Below are 17,255 nucleotides of genomic sequence, written 5' to 3'. Positions count from 1 at the left end.
ACCCGGACATGCTCTTTCCTCTAAGGTCTCTGCACCAGCCAAGAGCCTTGTTTCTTCCCATTTAGGGCTCAGTGCTGATCCTCTCATTTTGTCCCAAGGGCAGAGTCCACTGCCTGTATACCTGCTGGTCAGCCAGCATGGGTGGCTCTTGTGGGTCATATGCTACACTGGGCAGAGCAACAGCTAGAATGCGGGGGCCTCATGGGCTCCTGTAGCACCCAAGGTGGAGTGGGTGGCACTCCGTGGGGCTCTGCCCAGGGCCGCCCACACTGTCATGTTGCTCAGCCCCCTCTAGTCCCAGCACCAGGCCCGCGTGGAGTCCTCCCTGCCTTTCTGGACTGACAACCAGCTGAGTCCTGCCTGGGCTCCTGACACAGCCTCATTGCGTCCCCCAGTGCTGACCATGAGCACATATCTGTCTGTGCAGTGCCTCAGTTTCCCCATCTGAATTTTGGGGAGGGGGCTAACACTGTCTGGGACATCTTGGGGTGAGTGATTGGAGGGGCTGCTGGGAGCCCAGGAGTCTAAGGAGGGCAGGAGAGATGGGGGCTGGGCCCAGGGCAGGGGGAATGTCTTGACACCCACCAGCCTGTGGGTCCCATCCTGGCCTGTCTGTCTGGTTGATTTATCAGAGTAAATGAGCCATGGAGAGTTTGTTGTCTTTTGTAGTCACAGGGAGGAGGAGGTGGTGGAGGAAGGAGTGAGGGGTTTCCGGGCCAGGTCTGGAATGTGGGAGGAGGGGCAGGCCCCCAGTCCTGTGGAACTGGAGGCCCTGATCCACTCTCCCCACCTGAGAAATGGATCAGTACCATCCTCCCCTCAGGACCCACCCCTCTTACCACCCCTTCCCACTTCTTGGGGCACATTCCAGTGTAAGCTGCTTGCCTGGCTCAGGCCCCCTCCCTCCACCCCATGCACAGGGGCCACCCTGCTCCTTCAAGCCAGCTGTCTTGACCACACTGTGCCTTCTCCAAGCTGGGCTGCTAGAGCTCTGAACATTGTTGCCTGGCTGCTGGATGCCCAAAGCTGTCCTCACAGGCAGCCGTGCACATTAGGGTCCACGTAGGACCTCCTGGCACCCTGAGCCACCAGGCCAGACCTAGAACCATCAGGCACCATGGGGCCCTGGGGGTGGGCAGGGACCAATGGAGGCATCTAGGCCGGAGGGCCCCCTACCTGCTGGTCGAAAGTCACTCGACATCCTTAGAGGGGAGAGGTGTAGAACTGCTAGTATCCTCCTGGCATGTGTGCCAGGAAGTGACCTTGCTGCCCTTTCCCTCCTAGCTTCTCCTAGGTCGGGATGAGCTGTGCCCTCAGCCTGTCTCCTCCTGGGCGGAGCAGGTGGGCGCTGGGGCGGAACGGGCGTGGGAACAGCATGCCTGGGCCTACTGGCTCCAGGCCCCAGGCCCCAGCCCCCAGCCCCCAAAATGGGAGGGAAGCCTGCAGCAGAGCTTGGCCCAGCTGGGCTGCTCCAGCTTGGCTCCAGCTTGGTGTTTACTGAACAGCTGGGATGTTTACAGTAGCCCTTAAGAGGGGCCCCTTGTTTCAGAGGATTTCCCATCTTGAGGGTCCCACTGGGGACTCTTCTGACCTCACCACCTCCCCGCACCCCTGGGATAGGCATGTCAGGGAGGCAGGAATTACAACTATCTCCACCCTCTCCTGGCCTGGGCCAGTGTCCTGGTGCCTGCCCCTCCACCCTGCACTCTGGCTTTGGGTCCCTCTCCCCTGGGGGAAGCGACCTTCCCAGGGAGTGGCAGCTCTAAGTGGTGAAATACGGTAACTGGATCCCCAGTTCAGACATTTAAATTAAATTCAATCAGAGCTGTTATTGAATATAAACACGCAGAGTCATTTACATGTTAATTATGTTGAATGGACTACGAGGCCATAATTAGTTGCTAATTGGGTGAGAGCTGCTGTAATTGGTTTTGTTGGCTTCGACCTGGCTCACCTGCCTGGGGGGAAGGGGGGCGAGTGTGGATGGCTTCTAGGGAGGCCTCTGGGTCTCTAATCTGGAGAGCTTGGCCCAGGGATGGGATTAGAAAGGACAGATTTTGAGGGGCTTGGGACCAGAGGAACCTGGAGGTTCCCCTACAGGGAGAAGGCAGCTTAAGCCCCAGGCAAAACCCTGGGTCTGGCTTCTAGGGGTTCCCATCCAGAACATCCCCGGTAGTGGGAGGAGGGATTGGAGAGTCAGCACCTGGATCCGCAGCGACAGCTTCTCTTGCCCAGCCCCATGTGGGACCTGGACAGAAACAAATGGTAAATGCCCAGGAGAGGATCCATGGGAGCACGAGGCAGATGTCACCCTAGTATGTCCCTGCAGATGCTGGGGCCCTGGGTTGGCCTGGCCAGGATTGGGGTCTTTGTATTGGGATATGAGTGAGGTGGATGTGCTGAGGAAAAAGAAAGGTGCGTGCAAAGGCTTTGGGGCTGCCCTGCCCCCAGCTCAGCTTGGCTGGGGCTCCAGGGTTGCAAGGCTGTGGCCAGGGGCTGAGGCCTTCCGGCTGGCCGCTCATTAAAAGAGGATTAGGCCAGGAGCCAGGGGGCCAGCCCAGCCCCCGGGCCTTCCTCTGGGGCCCCTCACAGCTTGGGGGAGTGATGAAGGGGCTGGGGGCCACCCTTCCCGAGAGCCCACATGGTGTCCAGGAGGGATTGTCTGGCCCCTGCCACTTCTGCTGCTGCCCCTGCTGCCATCTCCTGTCCTCCTGGTTTCCGTCCTCAGAAGGGCAGGAGGATGAATTGCGGACAAAGACCCTGGCCAGCACGCCTGCCCCTCACCCCAACCTCATTTCTCTTCAGCTTAGGGATTAGGGCTGCACCAGCCCACATAAGGTCAGAGGTCAGGGCTGGGCTGCAGGGACCTGTCTATCACCCCCCAGAACCCAAGCACAGCCAGGGGAGGTGACACTGTCAGTCAGAGCCTGCTGCTTTGTGGGGCTATAACCAAGGGGGCGGGGTACCCATCTCTGCTCTGAGACCCCCCTTTTTGCTGCAGCCCCTGCCTCACTAGCAATAGACCTGGTGTCCTAGAGACGGGCAGTAGGGGTCAGGGGCCGCTCACTTGGGGTCTGCGGGTGAGGGCTGCAGACACGCCTCCTCAGTGCTATCCTCGTCCACCGCCTCCTTTAAAGTAAGGCATCATCAGCTGCTTCCCAGAGAGAAGGAAACAGAGACCCCCAGGATTAAGCCTCCTATGCACTGAGAAAGTCCCTGCCTCTGGACCTTTGCCAGGCCTTCTGGGCCAGGACCCCAAGTGTCTAATGGCCATGGGAGAGTGCTTGAGGCTGGGAACGGCTGCGGAAATGAGGTGTCTGATGCCAGAAAAGGCTCTTCCTTCCCAATGACGGGAAAAGCCTTCCCGGATGTCACCCCACCCAACCTGTGCCCAGCCTGGGTGAAGGCATGGGGGTGGGGAGCCCTTCCCTGGAGCATCATCGAGGCACACCACCCTCCCTCCCCAAGGTCAAAGCTTATCCAGACTTGAATCCTTGATACCCACAGAGCCTTTGGTTGTGCCCCAACTCCTCTCTCAGTATTGTCCTGGGTTCGGAGAGGGGTGACGCTCCTGCTATCAGACCTGGGCCTGGAACAAGTGGAACAGAGGTAGGGACTGGCCTAAGGACACAAGCAGCCTGGGTCCATGTCAGCTCCCTCACATACACTGATGCCCCCTCAGGCCCCAGGTCCCCTTGGCCCAAGTCACTGCTCCTTAGTGGGACTGGGGACCCCAGGCTCTAGCCCTGCTGGCTGGCAGCGCTCCAGGGGTCAGAGCAGGATATCCAGGGCTACTTGACCACCTCCTGCCCTGACCCAGGCTTCTTTGAGGAATGAAGGCCTCCAGTTCCTTTGCCCTGTGGCAAGGTGGGGAGAGAGAGGACAGGACACTGTTTCACCCCTCACCCTGTGACCTGAGGTGAGCACCACTTGGCCCTGGGCCTGTCTTCCTGTCTGGAGCTGGGGGTGCAAGGCTGTCTTCCCTACAATCTGGCATGAGGGCGATGAGCACTCCCTGACCCCAACTGCCAGAAGCCCACACCAGAGCCAAAAATTCCTGACCCTTGGTCCCACCCCTTCCCCACCCACACAGCCTTATGGGGGTTCCACCCCCCTCGCAGTTTCCACAGTGACCAAAACATCACGTCCTGTGACAACGGAGCCATTGACGCCATATCCCGTGGCCACTGGGCGGGGTCCCAAGGGTCCTGAGTCATGTGCCCCATCGATGGAGGACTAGTCACTTTCCGGCCTTGGCCCTCCTGGCAGGCAGTCCCCACCACCAGGACTGGCTTTTCTGGGACCTGCCCCTCCTTCAGCCCAGAAGGCCACAGACCTGGGTGGGAATCCACTCTCCATGCACTCTGACATGTCACTTCCCTTCCCTGTGCCTCTCCATCCTCATCTGTAAATTGGATATTGTGAGCACAGGACTTTGCCCGTAATAGGTACCTGATGACCAAGTGATTCCAACTTCTGCCCAGGGTACAGGGGGCATGTAGGGTTGAAAGGTGGGATGTCAGATCAAGGCTGGTCTCCTGCTCCACATGGAAGTCTGTTTGTTCATTTGCTGAGTGATCTCTCTCCTGCCTTTCTCATGGCGCTGGAGTGCTGGGCCTTTGAACTCAGGAGGAGGACTTGGACTTGGGGCTCTGGCACTGGGCGTTATGGCACTGCAGAGGGGAAGGTTCCACTTTATAGGGGCCCAAGCCTGGGCAGAGATGGAGGGTAGGGATTATGGCTAGTTGCATCCCTGGGGCTAGATGTTCAGAGTTTGCCCCCACCTCAGGTGCCTGTGTCTAAAGGTGTCCACTTGAACTTCACCTCCCTCCCCTCCATTACCCCTCGAATGCCCCCTAGTTCAGCAGGACGAGTAAGGGCACATCCAAGGCCATGCCCCCAGCCAGGGTATAAATAACGCCTGGCGGGCTGTCCCCGCCTGGGGGTGCTCCGCTGGCAGCCCCACTTCCTCTCTGGCCACTTCCTGGCCCAGGGGGTGGGGGAGTGTTTACTTTCCTGTTGTCACTATGACTGGGTGGCCAGGCGGGGGACTCCGAGTGGCCCAACAACAGGTGCAAGACAGGTGCCCAGGCTACCCTGTCCAGGACTTCAGAGGCACCGCCGGACAGGCAGGCAAGGCCTTAGCCAGGCAGGGATCGGCCCTTTGATCCCTTGGCGTCCCTGCGTCCCAGCGGTTGGCCAAGGTCATCACCTGTATTCTCTTGTTGCCATAGTCAGGGCTGAGAAGGGCGAGGCCTTTGCGTGCCCTGCCCCGCCCTCAGACGTGAGCTCTGGGTCGGCTGTGGGAGTCCCCTGGCTCCCAGCCCACCTCACACGCCCATCTCAGCACATCCTGGAGTTCCCGTCAAAGCTGCTCTCAGGCGCAGCCTCCCCAGCTCTATTCCAGGGTTGCAGCGCACAGCAGGGTTCAGGGTCAGCCAGGCCAGTCAGAGACAGCTGCCTGAGTAGAGGGTGGCCTTGACTGATGGTATGGGGCCACCTGCTGGTTCCACCTTTAGGCAGCATCTAGGGCTCTCAGTGACCTCAGATCCCAGCAGTTCTCCTTCTCCAGGCCTCCCCTTGATTGTCCTACCTGTGAAGTGGGTTACCAGCTTTGGGGCAGGGAGGCGGGGCATGTATGATCTGATGTAGGACATGTGTGTGCTTGTGTGTATACCTGGGCCCTGTGCATATGTACAGACTCTTCTGTGTGCTGCCATCTCAAGCCTTCTATGCCGGTGAATATTCATCACCCTCATTAACAATATCCTCTCCTGAAGAGCTAAAAATAGCTAGGGGTAGGTGGAGGAGGGGCTTGCCAAGGGGACCCCTCAGCACTCCCCCTCCCAGAGGAAGTTTCCCAAGTTTTCTGGAGTCCTATGCTGTCATTGGCCTCTCACTAGCCAAGTTTCCTCCTGTCCTTCATCCCCAGGAAGGACTCAAGCAGAAGGGAACCAGGACTCAGCTGAACCCTGTCCCCAGCCCCAGGAACACTGCAGCATTAGGGAGAGGGGCCTCTTTCCTGGGAAAGACTTCCTGGCTGGTTCAAAGTTACCTGAGGATCCCACCACTGGCAGCCCTGTGGGGTATGGGGGAAGCCCAACGTCTGTTGGACAGTTTGGCTCCAGCAGGGCTTTTCAGTGTCCTGGTGAACCCGCTTCGGGCGAGGTGGGGTCCTTGCTGTGCGCCAGGTTTGCCCTCTGTCTGGTGGGCAGCTGGGGTGAGGACATGGCACTCTGGCTCTGTGCCAGCGTCCTGGCTGCGCCTGCCCCACCCCTCTGCCCATTAACCCTTTTAGGCCCTTGTGGGAAGCTGGCCCCACCCTGAGCTTGGGAGCATTAACCCCTATCCAAGCAGAGTCTTTGATGTCATCACGTGCCCTGGCCTGCACCCCCTGCCCTTTCACTGGGACCCGGAGACTGACTGGGCTGCTGATGAATCAGGGCCCTGGCTTTGGATGTGGTTCCTTCCCTGGCCTGCCCACCTGTCCCACTTTCTTCTCCCAGGATGTCATGGACTAGAGAGGGAGCCAAGTAGGCCCTGGAGGGGAAGGTGGGGGTGTAAGAGGACCATGTGGTGGGGGTCCCCTCTCCATCAAAGCAGGGTATGGCTGGATGGTCTCCAAGTGCCCTCACTGCTGCCCTGCCCTCCACCCACAGAGCTTAAGGCTACAGGCACGGCCCACTTCTTTAACTTTCTGCTCAACACGACGGACTACCGAATCCTGCTCAAGGACGAGGACCACGACCGCATGTACGTGGGCAGCAAGGACTACGTGCTGTCCCTGGACCTGCACGACATCAACCGGGAGCCCCTCATTGTAAGAGGGAGCCCAGATGTGGGTCAGGGGGCTGAGGGACACGGGCCCCAGGGCTTGGGGCTCTGTCCAGCAGTGCCCTCTGACCCCCATATCTGGCAGATCCATTGGGCAGCCTCCCCACAGCGCATCGAGGAGTGCGTACTGTCAGGCAAGGATGGCAATGTGAGTGCAGTGGGAGCCACAGGTGAAGGGGGTGGGGGAATGGGGACCCCAGGAAGGCAGTAGGGCCAGGCAGGCATCTGGGCATTTCCTTGGCTTTCCCTCTGGTCCCAGGGTGAGTGCGGGAACTTCGTCAGGCTCATCCAGCCCTGGAACCGAACACACCTGTACGTGTGTGGGACAGGCGCCTACAACCCCATGTGCACCTATGTAAACCGCGGCCGCCGGGCCCAGGTAAGCCCTCCTCCCTCGGCTCTGTGCTGCCCCCACTGGTAGCTACCTTCCAGGGTTCTGATGGGAGAATGGGCTTGAGCCCCAGCCCTGCCACTTCTCAGCCCTGTGACCTTGGGTGAGTGACTTCTTTCACCTCTCAGAGCCTCAGTTTCCTCACATGAAAATGGGGCTAATAGCTACCTTTCTCACAGGTCGGTGTGAGGAGGAGGCAGTGAACTCACGTTCCCAAAGCTCTTAGCCCTGGGCCTGGCATGTAGTAAGCGCTCGCTCCATACGTTGCAACAGTTCCCTTGGCTATGCCTGTGGACCGTGCCCCTGCAGCCAAGCCAGAGGGCCTGGCCGGGGCCTCAGCGTCAGGAGGCTGGACGTCTGGGTCAGCTTCTGCTACACGGCTGGAGGGAGAGCTGCCCTTTCCTCAGCTCTGCCCCGCCCTGCCCGCTTCTGCCCTTCTCCATTTCCATGTGGGCATGTGTGTGCGCTGGTGTGACCTTGTAGGGCATGTGTGAGAGCGATTGGACCTCAGGGGCCCAGGTGTGTGCAGGCGTGCACCAGCTGTGGGTATGTGTTCACACACAGGTGCGTCTATGTACTCTGGGGGCCCATGTGCTCCTGTGTGTTCCTGGCATGTGTGGTGTGAGAGGCTGGCAGCCCGAGCCCGCTCCCCCAGCCCCTGCCACCCCTGCCTCTAACCCCTATTCCTCGTCTTCTCAGGCCACACCCTGGACTCAGATGCAGGTGGTCAGAGGCCGAGGCAGCAGAGCCACGGATGGTGCCCTCCACCCGACGCCCACAGCCCCACGCCAGGTGGGCCTCATCCCTCCAGGCCCTTGCCAGGCAGCACTGCCTCTGAACTGAACTCACCCTAGGCCTGGCCTCCCAGGAACCTGCACCCCAGGCCAGTCTCCCCAGGGTCTTCCGACTGTCTCTGTGCATCCCTCCACCCCTTCCCCTGCAGTGCCCTCAGACTCTGAAGGCATTCCCGGTTGGATTCATGTCAGCCTCAGTGTGACCCCTGCAGGCAAGAAATCACGAAGCCACCAGGTGGGGAAGACAGGAGCCCTGGGGACAGCCATGCCCTCAGGACACTTGTGTGTAGACATGTGTGAGCACACACCAACACACGCTTTGGCACAAGTGCTCTCCAACCCACATGTTATTTAGCACCCAGAGTGGGAACCTGGCTGTCAGGTGTCCACGCCCCATGCCTCCCCTGGGTCACGAGTTAACACAGGGTCCTGCACACTCCCATGCTTGGAGCTCTCTTCCCCAAGGGTGGGAAGGGCAGAGCTGCGTGTCTACCAGATATGACCTGGGACAGGGCCGAGGGAGCCTGAGTTGGGGAGGGAGGTGGCTGGGGCTGGGCCGGGGCGGGCAGGGTGGCCGGGGCTGCCGATGAGTGATAGAGCAAGTGGTCACTTGAGCTTGTGTGTCTGCTGCAGGGAGTGCTGAAAGGTGGGACCACTCAGACTCTGTATGTGTGCGTCCAGGGTGTGAACAGTGGGTCCCGTGTGTTGGCAGTGATGTGTGCCGAGCTGTGTGTGCAGCCCCATGTGTGCAGGAAGTCGTGTGCAGAGTGTAATTGGAATCAGGCCTGTGTATACCTTACCATCACCATCCCTGCCACCTGCTGCCACCTCCTTCTTGCCTCTGTGCCTCTCTCCTTTCCCTCCCTTTCCCTTCTCATGAGCTTGTCCTGGTCCCAGTGCCTTCACCAAGCATCTTCACCTTCCTCCTAGCATCTTCAGGGCTGGGCTGGGAGGATAGGGGGCTTTGTGAATTCCGTGTGGTCTGGGCTGGACCCCTCAACTCCTGGCTCCCTGCGGAGACACGTGGAGCTGGGGGCTCTGTTGGGGAATGGAAAGAAGGCCCTGGCCTATTAATCTGTCCTGAGGACCACAGGTAGGGCACAAAGCCCAACAACACAATAACTCAGAGCCCCCTGGCCCGGTGGGGCCTAATGGCAAAGAACAGGACCCCCAGCCCTTGGCCAGTACCCCCTACCCTGGTCAGGTTGGCAACTCCTTTGTGCTCAAAGAATTGTGCCTCTGTGGCCCAAGGGGGCCCTGGCCAGAGTCTTCCTGAGCCAGTTGGTGTGGAGGGGCTTCAGTCCCTATAAACCCACCCCATGTACCTCTCATGGTACCCAAAGCAGAGACCTCTGAGACCTGGACCAGGAAGTACCTCCTTTGGAACCTGCAGTGCGACCCTCCCCTGGAAACCTGGCTAAACAGAGTTAAAACCCAAGGAGAGCTGGGGAGTGAAGCAGGGTGTCCCTGGGGGCTCACTCTCCGCCTGGGAGCCTGGTGCCCCAGCTCTTCCTGGCTGTGGGATGGTTTGGACAATGCTGAGCCCCTCTCTGCCCTGCAGGATTACATCTTCTACCTGGAGCCTGAGAGACTCGAGTCAGGGAAGGGCAAGTGTCCGTACGACCCCAAGCTGGACACAGCCTCGGCCCTCATCAGTGAGTGCCCCCACCCTACCCTGGTTCTACTGCCTAAAGGTGTGGCCACTGCCTCTACAGTGGGGAGTGTGGCACCACTTACCCCAGTGCAGAGACCATGAAATCACCGTCTCTGAACCCTCTGCAATGTGCCCCCACCTGACAAGGGGAGGGGTACAGACCAGACCCCAGTGTGAGCTGAGGGGCAGAGACGAGGTGCTATAAGCCTCCATCCAGACCCTCAGATGGGGGAGGGCTTGGGGGCCCAGATTCTACCCCGAAATCCACAGTGTGCTCCATGCAAAGGCCAGAACTGTCCAGGCCAGAGGCCGCCTGGAAGAGAAGAACGGCTGAGTCTGCACTGGGGGGTGATGTAAGGGGTGGTCCCATTGCATGTTCTTGGATTGTCTGGGGGGCTGGGAGAGGCCCACAAGGAAGCACCAGTGGAGAGTCCTGGCCCTGTGGCCAACTTGGGGAATTTGTTTCTGGTCTGGCCAAGTGTCTGGGAGAGTCGGGAGAATGTTCTCTGGGGAGGAGTCCTGCCTGGGGTCTCAGGAGGAGCTGCTGCCCCTGCCCCAGGTGGGATGAGCCCACTGCTGACCCTGGTCCCTGCACTCTGCCTAGTTTCTGGCTTTCCAACCCAGTCTGCCTCTCAGAGCAGCTGCTGGGCAGTGTGCCACCTCCCAGCCTAGGAAAGGCGGAGGGTGGGCATTATCCTCCCTGTCTTGGTGAGTGAGGTCCTAGCCTGATGGCAGAGCCCAGGGAGTCTGAAGGGGGAAGACAGGGCCTGCCCTGCTGGAGCCAGTGCAATTGTTAAATTTTCAGATATTTTGTGGGCCAACTGTTAGACTCAGCTATTATTAAAAAGTAAATTATGTAAGTGTACGATTTAATAAGTTACTTGAAAAACAAAGGTAAAAATACTCAAAACTCATTACTTCCTAATGATTTTACTACATTTTATGGTTATCAGTGTTCTTGAGATTATTGGCATCTGTGGTCTCCACAGGGTAGAAATACTAGACGGTGGTTTTGGCAGCTCTTCCCAACCTCTTTCCGTAGCTCTTCCCAACCTCACTTTCGGTGACCTCAGATTAGTATCTTGAAATCAGCCATGGCAGGAGTATTTACACCACAGAAATTGGCTCTGGCTACTAATCAGAGCCAATTGATGCTAATCCCAGTCCTCCCAGAGCCAGTTGTTCAACGTTTACCAGCACCCCACTGGTGAAAGAGGGTGCCCTGGAGAACCTGAGGGAAAGATGAGACCCTGCCCTGGAAGTCGTCTGTGCTGTGCAGCGACCCTAGCCAAGGGCGTCCCCTGACTGACCCCCTGGGCCACCCGCAGACGAGGAGCTGTACGCGGGCGTGTACATCGACTTCATGGGCACTGACGCAGCCATCTTCCGCACACTTGGAAAGCAGACGGCCATGCGCACCGACCAGTACAACTCCCGGTGGCTCAATGGTGAGTGCAGCCCAGGAGACCTCCGCGGCAGCCTACCTGGGATGCGGCGGGGAGATCATCAAGAAACACTTGTGAGGGGATTTTCGGCCCTTGACGGCTGGGGCGGGAGTAGTTTCTTATCTGAGAAAGAGTTGGGAGTGTTCCTGTATCTGGCTGGGGAAAGAGGCCTTGTCTGGGGAGGCTCGCCCAGCTGACCCCTGCCCACCTGCAGACCCTTCATTCATCCACGCTGAGCTCATCCCGGACAGCGCGGAGCGCAACGACGACAAGCTCTACTTCTTCTTCCGTGAGCGGTCGGCGGAGGCGCCGCAGAACCCCGCCGTGTACGCCCGCATCGGGCGGATCTGCCTGGTACGCACTGGCGGGGCCGCTTGCCACCCTCTCTCCAGGCCCAGTCCTGGCTCTGTTAGCCTGGCGCCAGCTGAGTCTGTGGGGTGAGGGAGCAATTCTGACCTGTCCCTGCCCCCACCCCCTAGAACGATGATGGAGGTCACTGCTGCCTGGTCAACAAGTGGAGCACATTCCTGAAGGCACGGCTGGTCTGCTCCGTGCCTGGCGATGATGGCATCGAGACTCACTTTGACGAGCTCCGTGAGCACCCGGCAGGAGGGAGGAGTCCTGTGGCTATGAGGCGGGATGGCGGCTGGATGGGTGGTCCCCTGGGCAGGAGTGGGCAGGGCCTTGGGGCTCCTGGCCAAGGTACCCTCATAGCACCGTCTCCCTCTGTCCCCAGAGGATGTGTTTGTCCAGCAGACCCAGGATGTGAGGAACCCAGTCATTTATGCTGTCTTTACGTCCTCGGGGTGAGGCTGGGGTCGGGGCGGGCAGTGGTAAGGTGTGGCTGGGTTGGGAGGCTATGACTTGTGCAGGACCCCATCCTGGTGGTGAGCCATGGGTCAGGGCAGGCTGGGGAGGGGCCCTGGGCCAAGGGTCTGCACTATGCGCAACAGCACCTGCCCTGCCCACAGCTCCGTGTTCCGAGGCTCTGCCGTGTGTGTCTACTCCATGGCTGACATTCGCATGGTCTTCAATGGGCCCTTTGCCCACAAGGAGGGCCCCAACTACCAGTGGATGCCCTTCTCAGGGAAGATGCCCTACCCACGGCCCGGCACGGTGAGGACCTCACTTACTCCCATTTCCCTTTCCCCTCTTACTATGAAGCCTGCCCTAGGTCAGATCCTCTGCAGACCCAGGCCCTATCATCATGGCACTCACAGCCAAGTGGGAGAGGTGGCCCATATACACGTATAAACTCACCAGTTACCCTCAATAAAGCTGCAGTTAGAATAAAGCTCACCAAAAAAACCCTCCATCGTTTACACAGTGTCAGGCTGTGAAAGAACCCAGCTAGGATCCTGAAACAAAGGTGGTGGGCTGGGTGTGGCAGGCTGCTCCCTCTGGGGGTGAAAGTTGTAGGGAAGAGTCTTCAAGGCAAAAGCTGGGAGGCAGGCTGGAAGTGGGGGTGGGTGGGAGCCCCTGCAGCTGTGGGAGACGATTCACCTGATCTTGATGTGACAGGAGCCAGTGCAGGAGTCTAAACAGAGAGCAGCGTGATCTGATCATGTGCCCAGTGATAAAGGAGCTCAGGGCCTGCAGTCCTGCTGAGTAGGGGTGGGGTGGGGGGAGGGGGCTGGAAGAACAGCTAGAGAGGAAGGAGACAAGTGGGGATGGGGATGAGCATCTAGAAAGGCCTTGGTCGGCTCTGCCAAGTGCTGCCACAAGGTCATGGCACATGAGGCCGGGGACATGGCCTTGGGACTTGGCCATGTGAGACCTTGGATCTTGGCTGGAGCAGAACCTGCAGAGAGATTGGACATAGGGCAAGAGTCTGGATGGGGTTTCAGAGGAGCAGAGCATGGGGGCAGGTGAGGACAGACAGACAGACAGATCAGAGACCTCTTCTGAAGTGAATGGGTCCAGCAGGCCCCATCCAGGTGGCCTGGGCCTGACGCTCATCACCTGCCCGCAGTGCCCTGGCGGAACCTTCACACCATCCATGAAGTCCACCAAGGACTACCCTGATGAAGTGATCAACTTCATGCGCAGCCACCCGCTCATGTACCAGGCCGTGTACCCTCTGCAGCGGCGGCCCCTGGTGGTCCGCACAGGCGCTCCCTACCGTCTCACCACTGTCGCCGTGGACCAGGTGGATGCAGCCGATGGGCGCTATGAGGTGCTTTTCCTGGGCACAGGTACCCACTGCTGCTCCCGGCCCCTCCCACGCTGGGCCCACTGGGTGGAGGGTGCTGATCCAGGGGCTGGGACTACCCTGGTCAGGGGTTGGTCGGGGTTGTCAAGGTCAACTCTGCCATCTTTATCCTCTGGAGCTTTCTCTATGACCAGGACAACTGAGAGCAGGGGTGGGGAAACCCCATTCCCACCCCATCCCTGGTGGCCAGGACTGGGTGCCTGGGGACTCATGTGAGCAGGAAAAGGGGGAAGATGGCAGATGCCTCCAGGATACATGGGTCCAAATACTGACACACATGCTCTTGTGTGCACACACCAAGTGCCCCTGCTGCTGTTCAGTAGCCCTCAACACAGGAGAAAACCTCCAGCATCCCGTTCTCAGCTTCCCAGAATGAGGGCCTGGGGTCGGAAGGCTGGACTCTAGCTGAAACTCCCCTTTATCCTGGGCCAGCTCCTCAGACCCCTTCCCCTCTTCTGGGGCAACTCTTCATCCTTGGTGCAGAACTCCTGCTCCACTGCCCCTGGGGGTTTGGGCCCTGGTGGGGGAAGGGGCTGAGGCTGGTGCCCCTTCCCCAGCATCCTCAGCCCTACTGAGGCCTTGCCTGGCCCGTTCCAGACCGCGGGACAGTGCAGAAGGTGATTGTGCTGCCTAAAGATGACCAGGAGATGGAGGAGCTCATGCTAGAGGAGGTGGAGGTCTTCAAGGTGGGTGTGACACCACCCAGTCCTGTCCTCCTCACCCTGGCCTTCCTTGGTACCAGCTCCTGACCTCAGACCTCCTGGTCAGGGCAGAGAGGGGTCCCTAGGGTCATGAGCTGATGCCTATCTTCTTCTAGGACCCAGCACCCGTTAAGACCATGACCATCTCTTCCAAGAGGGTGAGTTTTAGCGAGGTGGACTGGGGATGGGGATGGAGCCTGCTTCCCCTTGGGGTCATCCCGTTGGCACAGAGGTGGGTTTGCCCTGAGGCACAGAACAGGAAAGGGAGCAGCCTGGCCCAGCTGGCTCCCTAGGAGGGCTGGCTGCGGGGAGGGAACTGACAAGCCCCTACCCCTGCCCACAGCAACAGCTATACGTGGCCTCAGCTGTGGGCGTCACACACCTGAGCCTGCACCGCTGCCAGGCATATGGGGCTGCCTGCGCCGACTGCTGCCTCGCCCGGGACCCCTACTGTGCCTGGGATGGCCAGGCCTGTTCCCGCTACACAGCATCCTCTAAGAGGTGTGGACCCCCAGACCCTTGGAATTTTGGCCAGGGCCCTGTCCTGGAGGTTTGGAAGTGGATGTGATATAACCCTGAGAGACTATGGATGAGATATCCTACCCTGGTGTTTTGAGGGTAGAGGGACCTACGGGGAGGGGGCAAGCTTTCTTTGGAATACTCCTTCAGGAGCTATCTTCATCCAGGCGGAGCCGCCGGCAGGACGTCCGGCATGGGAACCCTATCAGGCAGTGCCGTGGATTCAATTCCAACGGTGAGTGTGCTGTGTCTCACCACTGGGCACTCCTTGGCGTGGAGCTGCCCACGGGCCCCCGCTAGAAGGCTTCTCCCATGGTCCATGGGGGTGAGGGGATGAGAGGGGTCTTGGAGAAGCGATGTCCCTAGCCACCCCCTCATGGCACATCCCTGCCTGTTTGGGTGGGTGTCCCTGTACATGCTCCTTGCCAGCCTGTAGTCTGCCCAGACGCTGGGCTGCTTTCACGCAGAACTCTCTTGCTCCACAGCCAACAAGAACGCTGTGGAGTCTGTGCAGTACGGCGTGGCGGGGAGCGCAGCCTTCCTTGAGTGCCAGCCCCGCTCACCCCAGGCCACTGTTAAGTGGCTGTTCCAGCGAGATCCCAGTGACCGGCGCCGTGAGGTGATTTCCTGTGCCCCGCAGTCCTTACCATGGCTTCGGGAGTCCCTTATACAATAGAAATTCCACGTGGGTGAAAGGTGGTAGAGGAACCCATCTAGGGCAGCCCTCATCCTAAGAAAGGCCTTCCATGCTCCCTTTCCTACATGAAAATCATTTGGGTGAATCCAGTTATATGGAAACTCTGTGAGGTTTTGTAGGCATGCCCATTTATCTGAAAATTCAAATGTGTATTCCATTGGAAGTATATCAGTGTGGTAACATTGTAGGGAAACGTCACATGGGTGAGCTCCAGCACATGGAAATTCTGTGGGGCAGCCCTCATATTATAGAAATACCTCCGAGGCAATCCCTTCTTGTGTGCAAGTTCTGCAAGGGTGTCCCAATATCTATTTATTCTCATTAAATAGAAATTGTGTGTATGCTCCAGAATTCTGTCATTGTACAGAACCCCCTAAGGGTCATTCCTCCCTAAACGGAAGTGCGTGTATTACTCAGGTGTTATGTGCCTTATTCAGATGTTATGTGGCAACTTCATGGGGGCTTTTCTTGGTATATGGAAATTCCACATGGGTGCTCCTATATTGGGTGGCCGAAAAGGTGGTCTGATCTGGGAGCTGGCTGGGGCAGCAGGGTGGTCACGCCACCCCTGAGCCCCACTCCCTGCCTCTGCAGATTCGTGCAGAGGACCGCTTCCTGCGCACAGAGCAGGGCTTGCTGCTTCGCGCCCTGCAGCTTGGTGATCGAGGCCTCTACTCCTGTACAGCCACCGAGAACAATTTCAAGCACGTCATCACACGGGTGCAGCTGCATGTCCTGGGCCGAGATGCCGTCCATGCTGCCCTCTTCCCACCGCCAGTTGTGAGCGTCCCACCGCCCCCAGGCGCCGGCCTCCCAACACCCCCTTACCAGGAGCTGGCCCAGCTGCTGGCCCAGCCGGAAGTGGGCCTCATCCACCAGTACTGCCAGGGCTACTGGCGCCACGTGCCTCCCAGCCCCAGGGAGGCCCCAGGGGCACCCAGGCCTCCTGAACCCCAGGACCAGAAAAAGCCCCGGAACCGCCGCCACCACCCGCCGGACACATGAGGCCTGCTGTCTGAGCCCTGCAATGGGCCAGCCTAGCCCTTGTCCCTTTTAATATAAAAGATATATATATATATAAAATATCTATATTCTATACACACCCTGCCCCTGCAAAGACAGTATTTATTGGTGGGTTGTAAATAGTCTGCCTCAGTGTCAGCATCGTCCAAAACTTAGACCCGTGCTGGTCAGAGATGACAGAAAATGGAGCCCACCTAACCAGCCCCAGCCAGTTGGCAGGGCCAGGCCAGGACCACAGTCCCCAGGCTCAGCTAGGAGTCTACCTGCTCAACAGCCACTGCCGGGATCTGCCGGACACGGGGAGGGAGCGAGCTCTACCTGGATGGGGCACGGACCGGACACCTCTGCCAGTGTGTGCTGTCAGCCTGCGCCGTCGGCATAGACGTGGATGCGAGGACTGTTTTGGAGACTGGGGGTGGGGGGTGGGGGCTCAGATGTACTCAGAGAAGGGAAGACGGGGCCGTCACAGGATGCCAGCCCCTGCCTGGGAGAGGGGCACTCAGTCAAGGCCAGCCCCTTCCTGGGTATTTATTTATTGGGGACAGGAGGAGAGGAGCCCTACCTGGGTGGGGCAGCACCTCCAGTCCCCCTCCCTCCCTGTCTGGCTACTCTACCTCCTCTTTTTGTCTGTGCCACCGTGATGGGACTAGGGAGGAGAGCAGAGGGGCCAGGTGTGGGCAGGGCTGAGGGGGAAGGGAGCCATGGTGGAGGCCTGGGGCCAGTAGGGGCTCCCAGGGCTCCCTTCTGCCTACCACTTCAGATGATGGGTGTAAATAGCTCTGAAGGGCAGTTGGGTAGGTGGGTGGGGGCTCCAGGTGGCCCTCTGCTGCCCAGGCCACACCTACCCTGGGGTTCCATCGTGCTAATAAACACTGGCTCTGGGATTAGACTTTGGCTTTCTCCTTGGCAGAGGAGGGAGGATGGGGTTCAGCCCACACCCAAGTTCTGTCTCTTCTGTCCCCTCCCCTGACAATGTGGCCTGGCT

General features: G+C 59.1%; 1 protein-coding gene across 3 annotated transcripts in view; it reads left to right on the top strand.

Annotated features, from left to right (window-relative positions):
• The window catches only part of SEMA3F (semaphorin 3F), a 28,263-nt gene extending 11,109 nt beyond the window's left edge, over positions 1 to 17,154 (top strand). The window contains exons 3-19 of one of the 3 annotated variants that reach the window (XM_032458446.1): positions 6,660 to 6,820; positions 6,920 to 6,982; positions 7,094 to 7,213; positions 7,925 to 8,017; positions 9,581 to 9,674; positions 11,002 to 11,121; positions 11,333 to 11,472; positions 11,598 to 11,712; positions 11,855 to 11,924; positions 12,090 to 12,234; positions 13,091 to 13,313; positions 13,928 to 14,016; positions 14,148 to 14,189; positions 14,375 to 14,532; positions 14,718 to 14,785; positions 15,036 to 15,169; positions 15,842 to 17,154. In XM_032458446.1, coding sequence (XP_032314337.1) covers positions 6,660 to 6,820; positions 6,920 to 6,982; positions 7,094 to 7,213; positions 7,925 to 8,017; positions 9,581 to 9,674; positions 11,002 to 11,121; positions 11,333 to 11,472; positions 11,598 to 11,712; positions 11,855 to 11,924; positions 12,090 to 12,234; positions 13,091 to 13,313; positions 13,928 to 14,016; positions 14,148 to 14,189; positions 14,375 to 14,532; positions 14,718 to 14,785; positions 15,036 to 15,169; positions 15,842 to 16,252 — 2,246 coding nt within the window. In that variant the 3' untranslated portion in view covers positions 16,253 to 17,154. The remainder of the gene's footprint in view (positions 1 to 6,659; positions 6,821 to 6,919; positions 6,983 to 7,093; positions 7,214 to 7,924; positions 8,018 to 9,580; positions 9,675 to 11,001; positions 11,122 to 11,332; positions 11,473 to 11,597; positions 11,713 to 11,854; positions 11,925 to 12,089; positions 12,235 to 13,090; positions 13,314 to 13,927; positions 14,017 to 14,147; positions 14,190 to 14,374; positions 14,533 to 14,717; positions 14,786 to 15,035; positions 15,170 to 15,841) is intronic. The other 2 variants (XM_032458449.1, XM_032458447.1) reach the window with 2 other exon arrangements.
• Positions 17,155 to 17,255: the final 101 nt, after the last annotated feature.

This window comes from Camelus ferus, chromosome 17 (genome assembly GCF_009834535.1).
Source record: "Camelus ferus isolate YT-003-E chromosome 17, BCGSAC_Cfer_1.0, whole genome shotgun sequence".
Lineage (NCBI taxonomy): Eukaryota > Metazoa > Chordata > Mammalia > Artiodactyla > Camelidae > Camelus > Camelus ferus.
The sequence above is the reverse complement of the archived record's forward strand: the minus strand, read 5'-3'. Positions and strand labels throughout refer to the sequence as shown.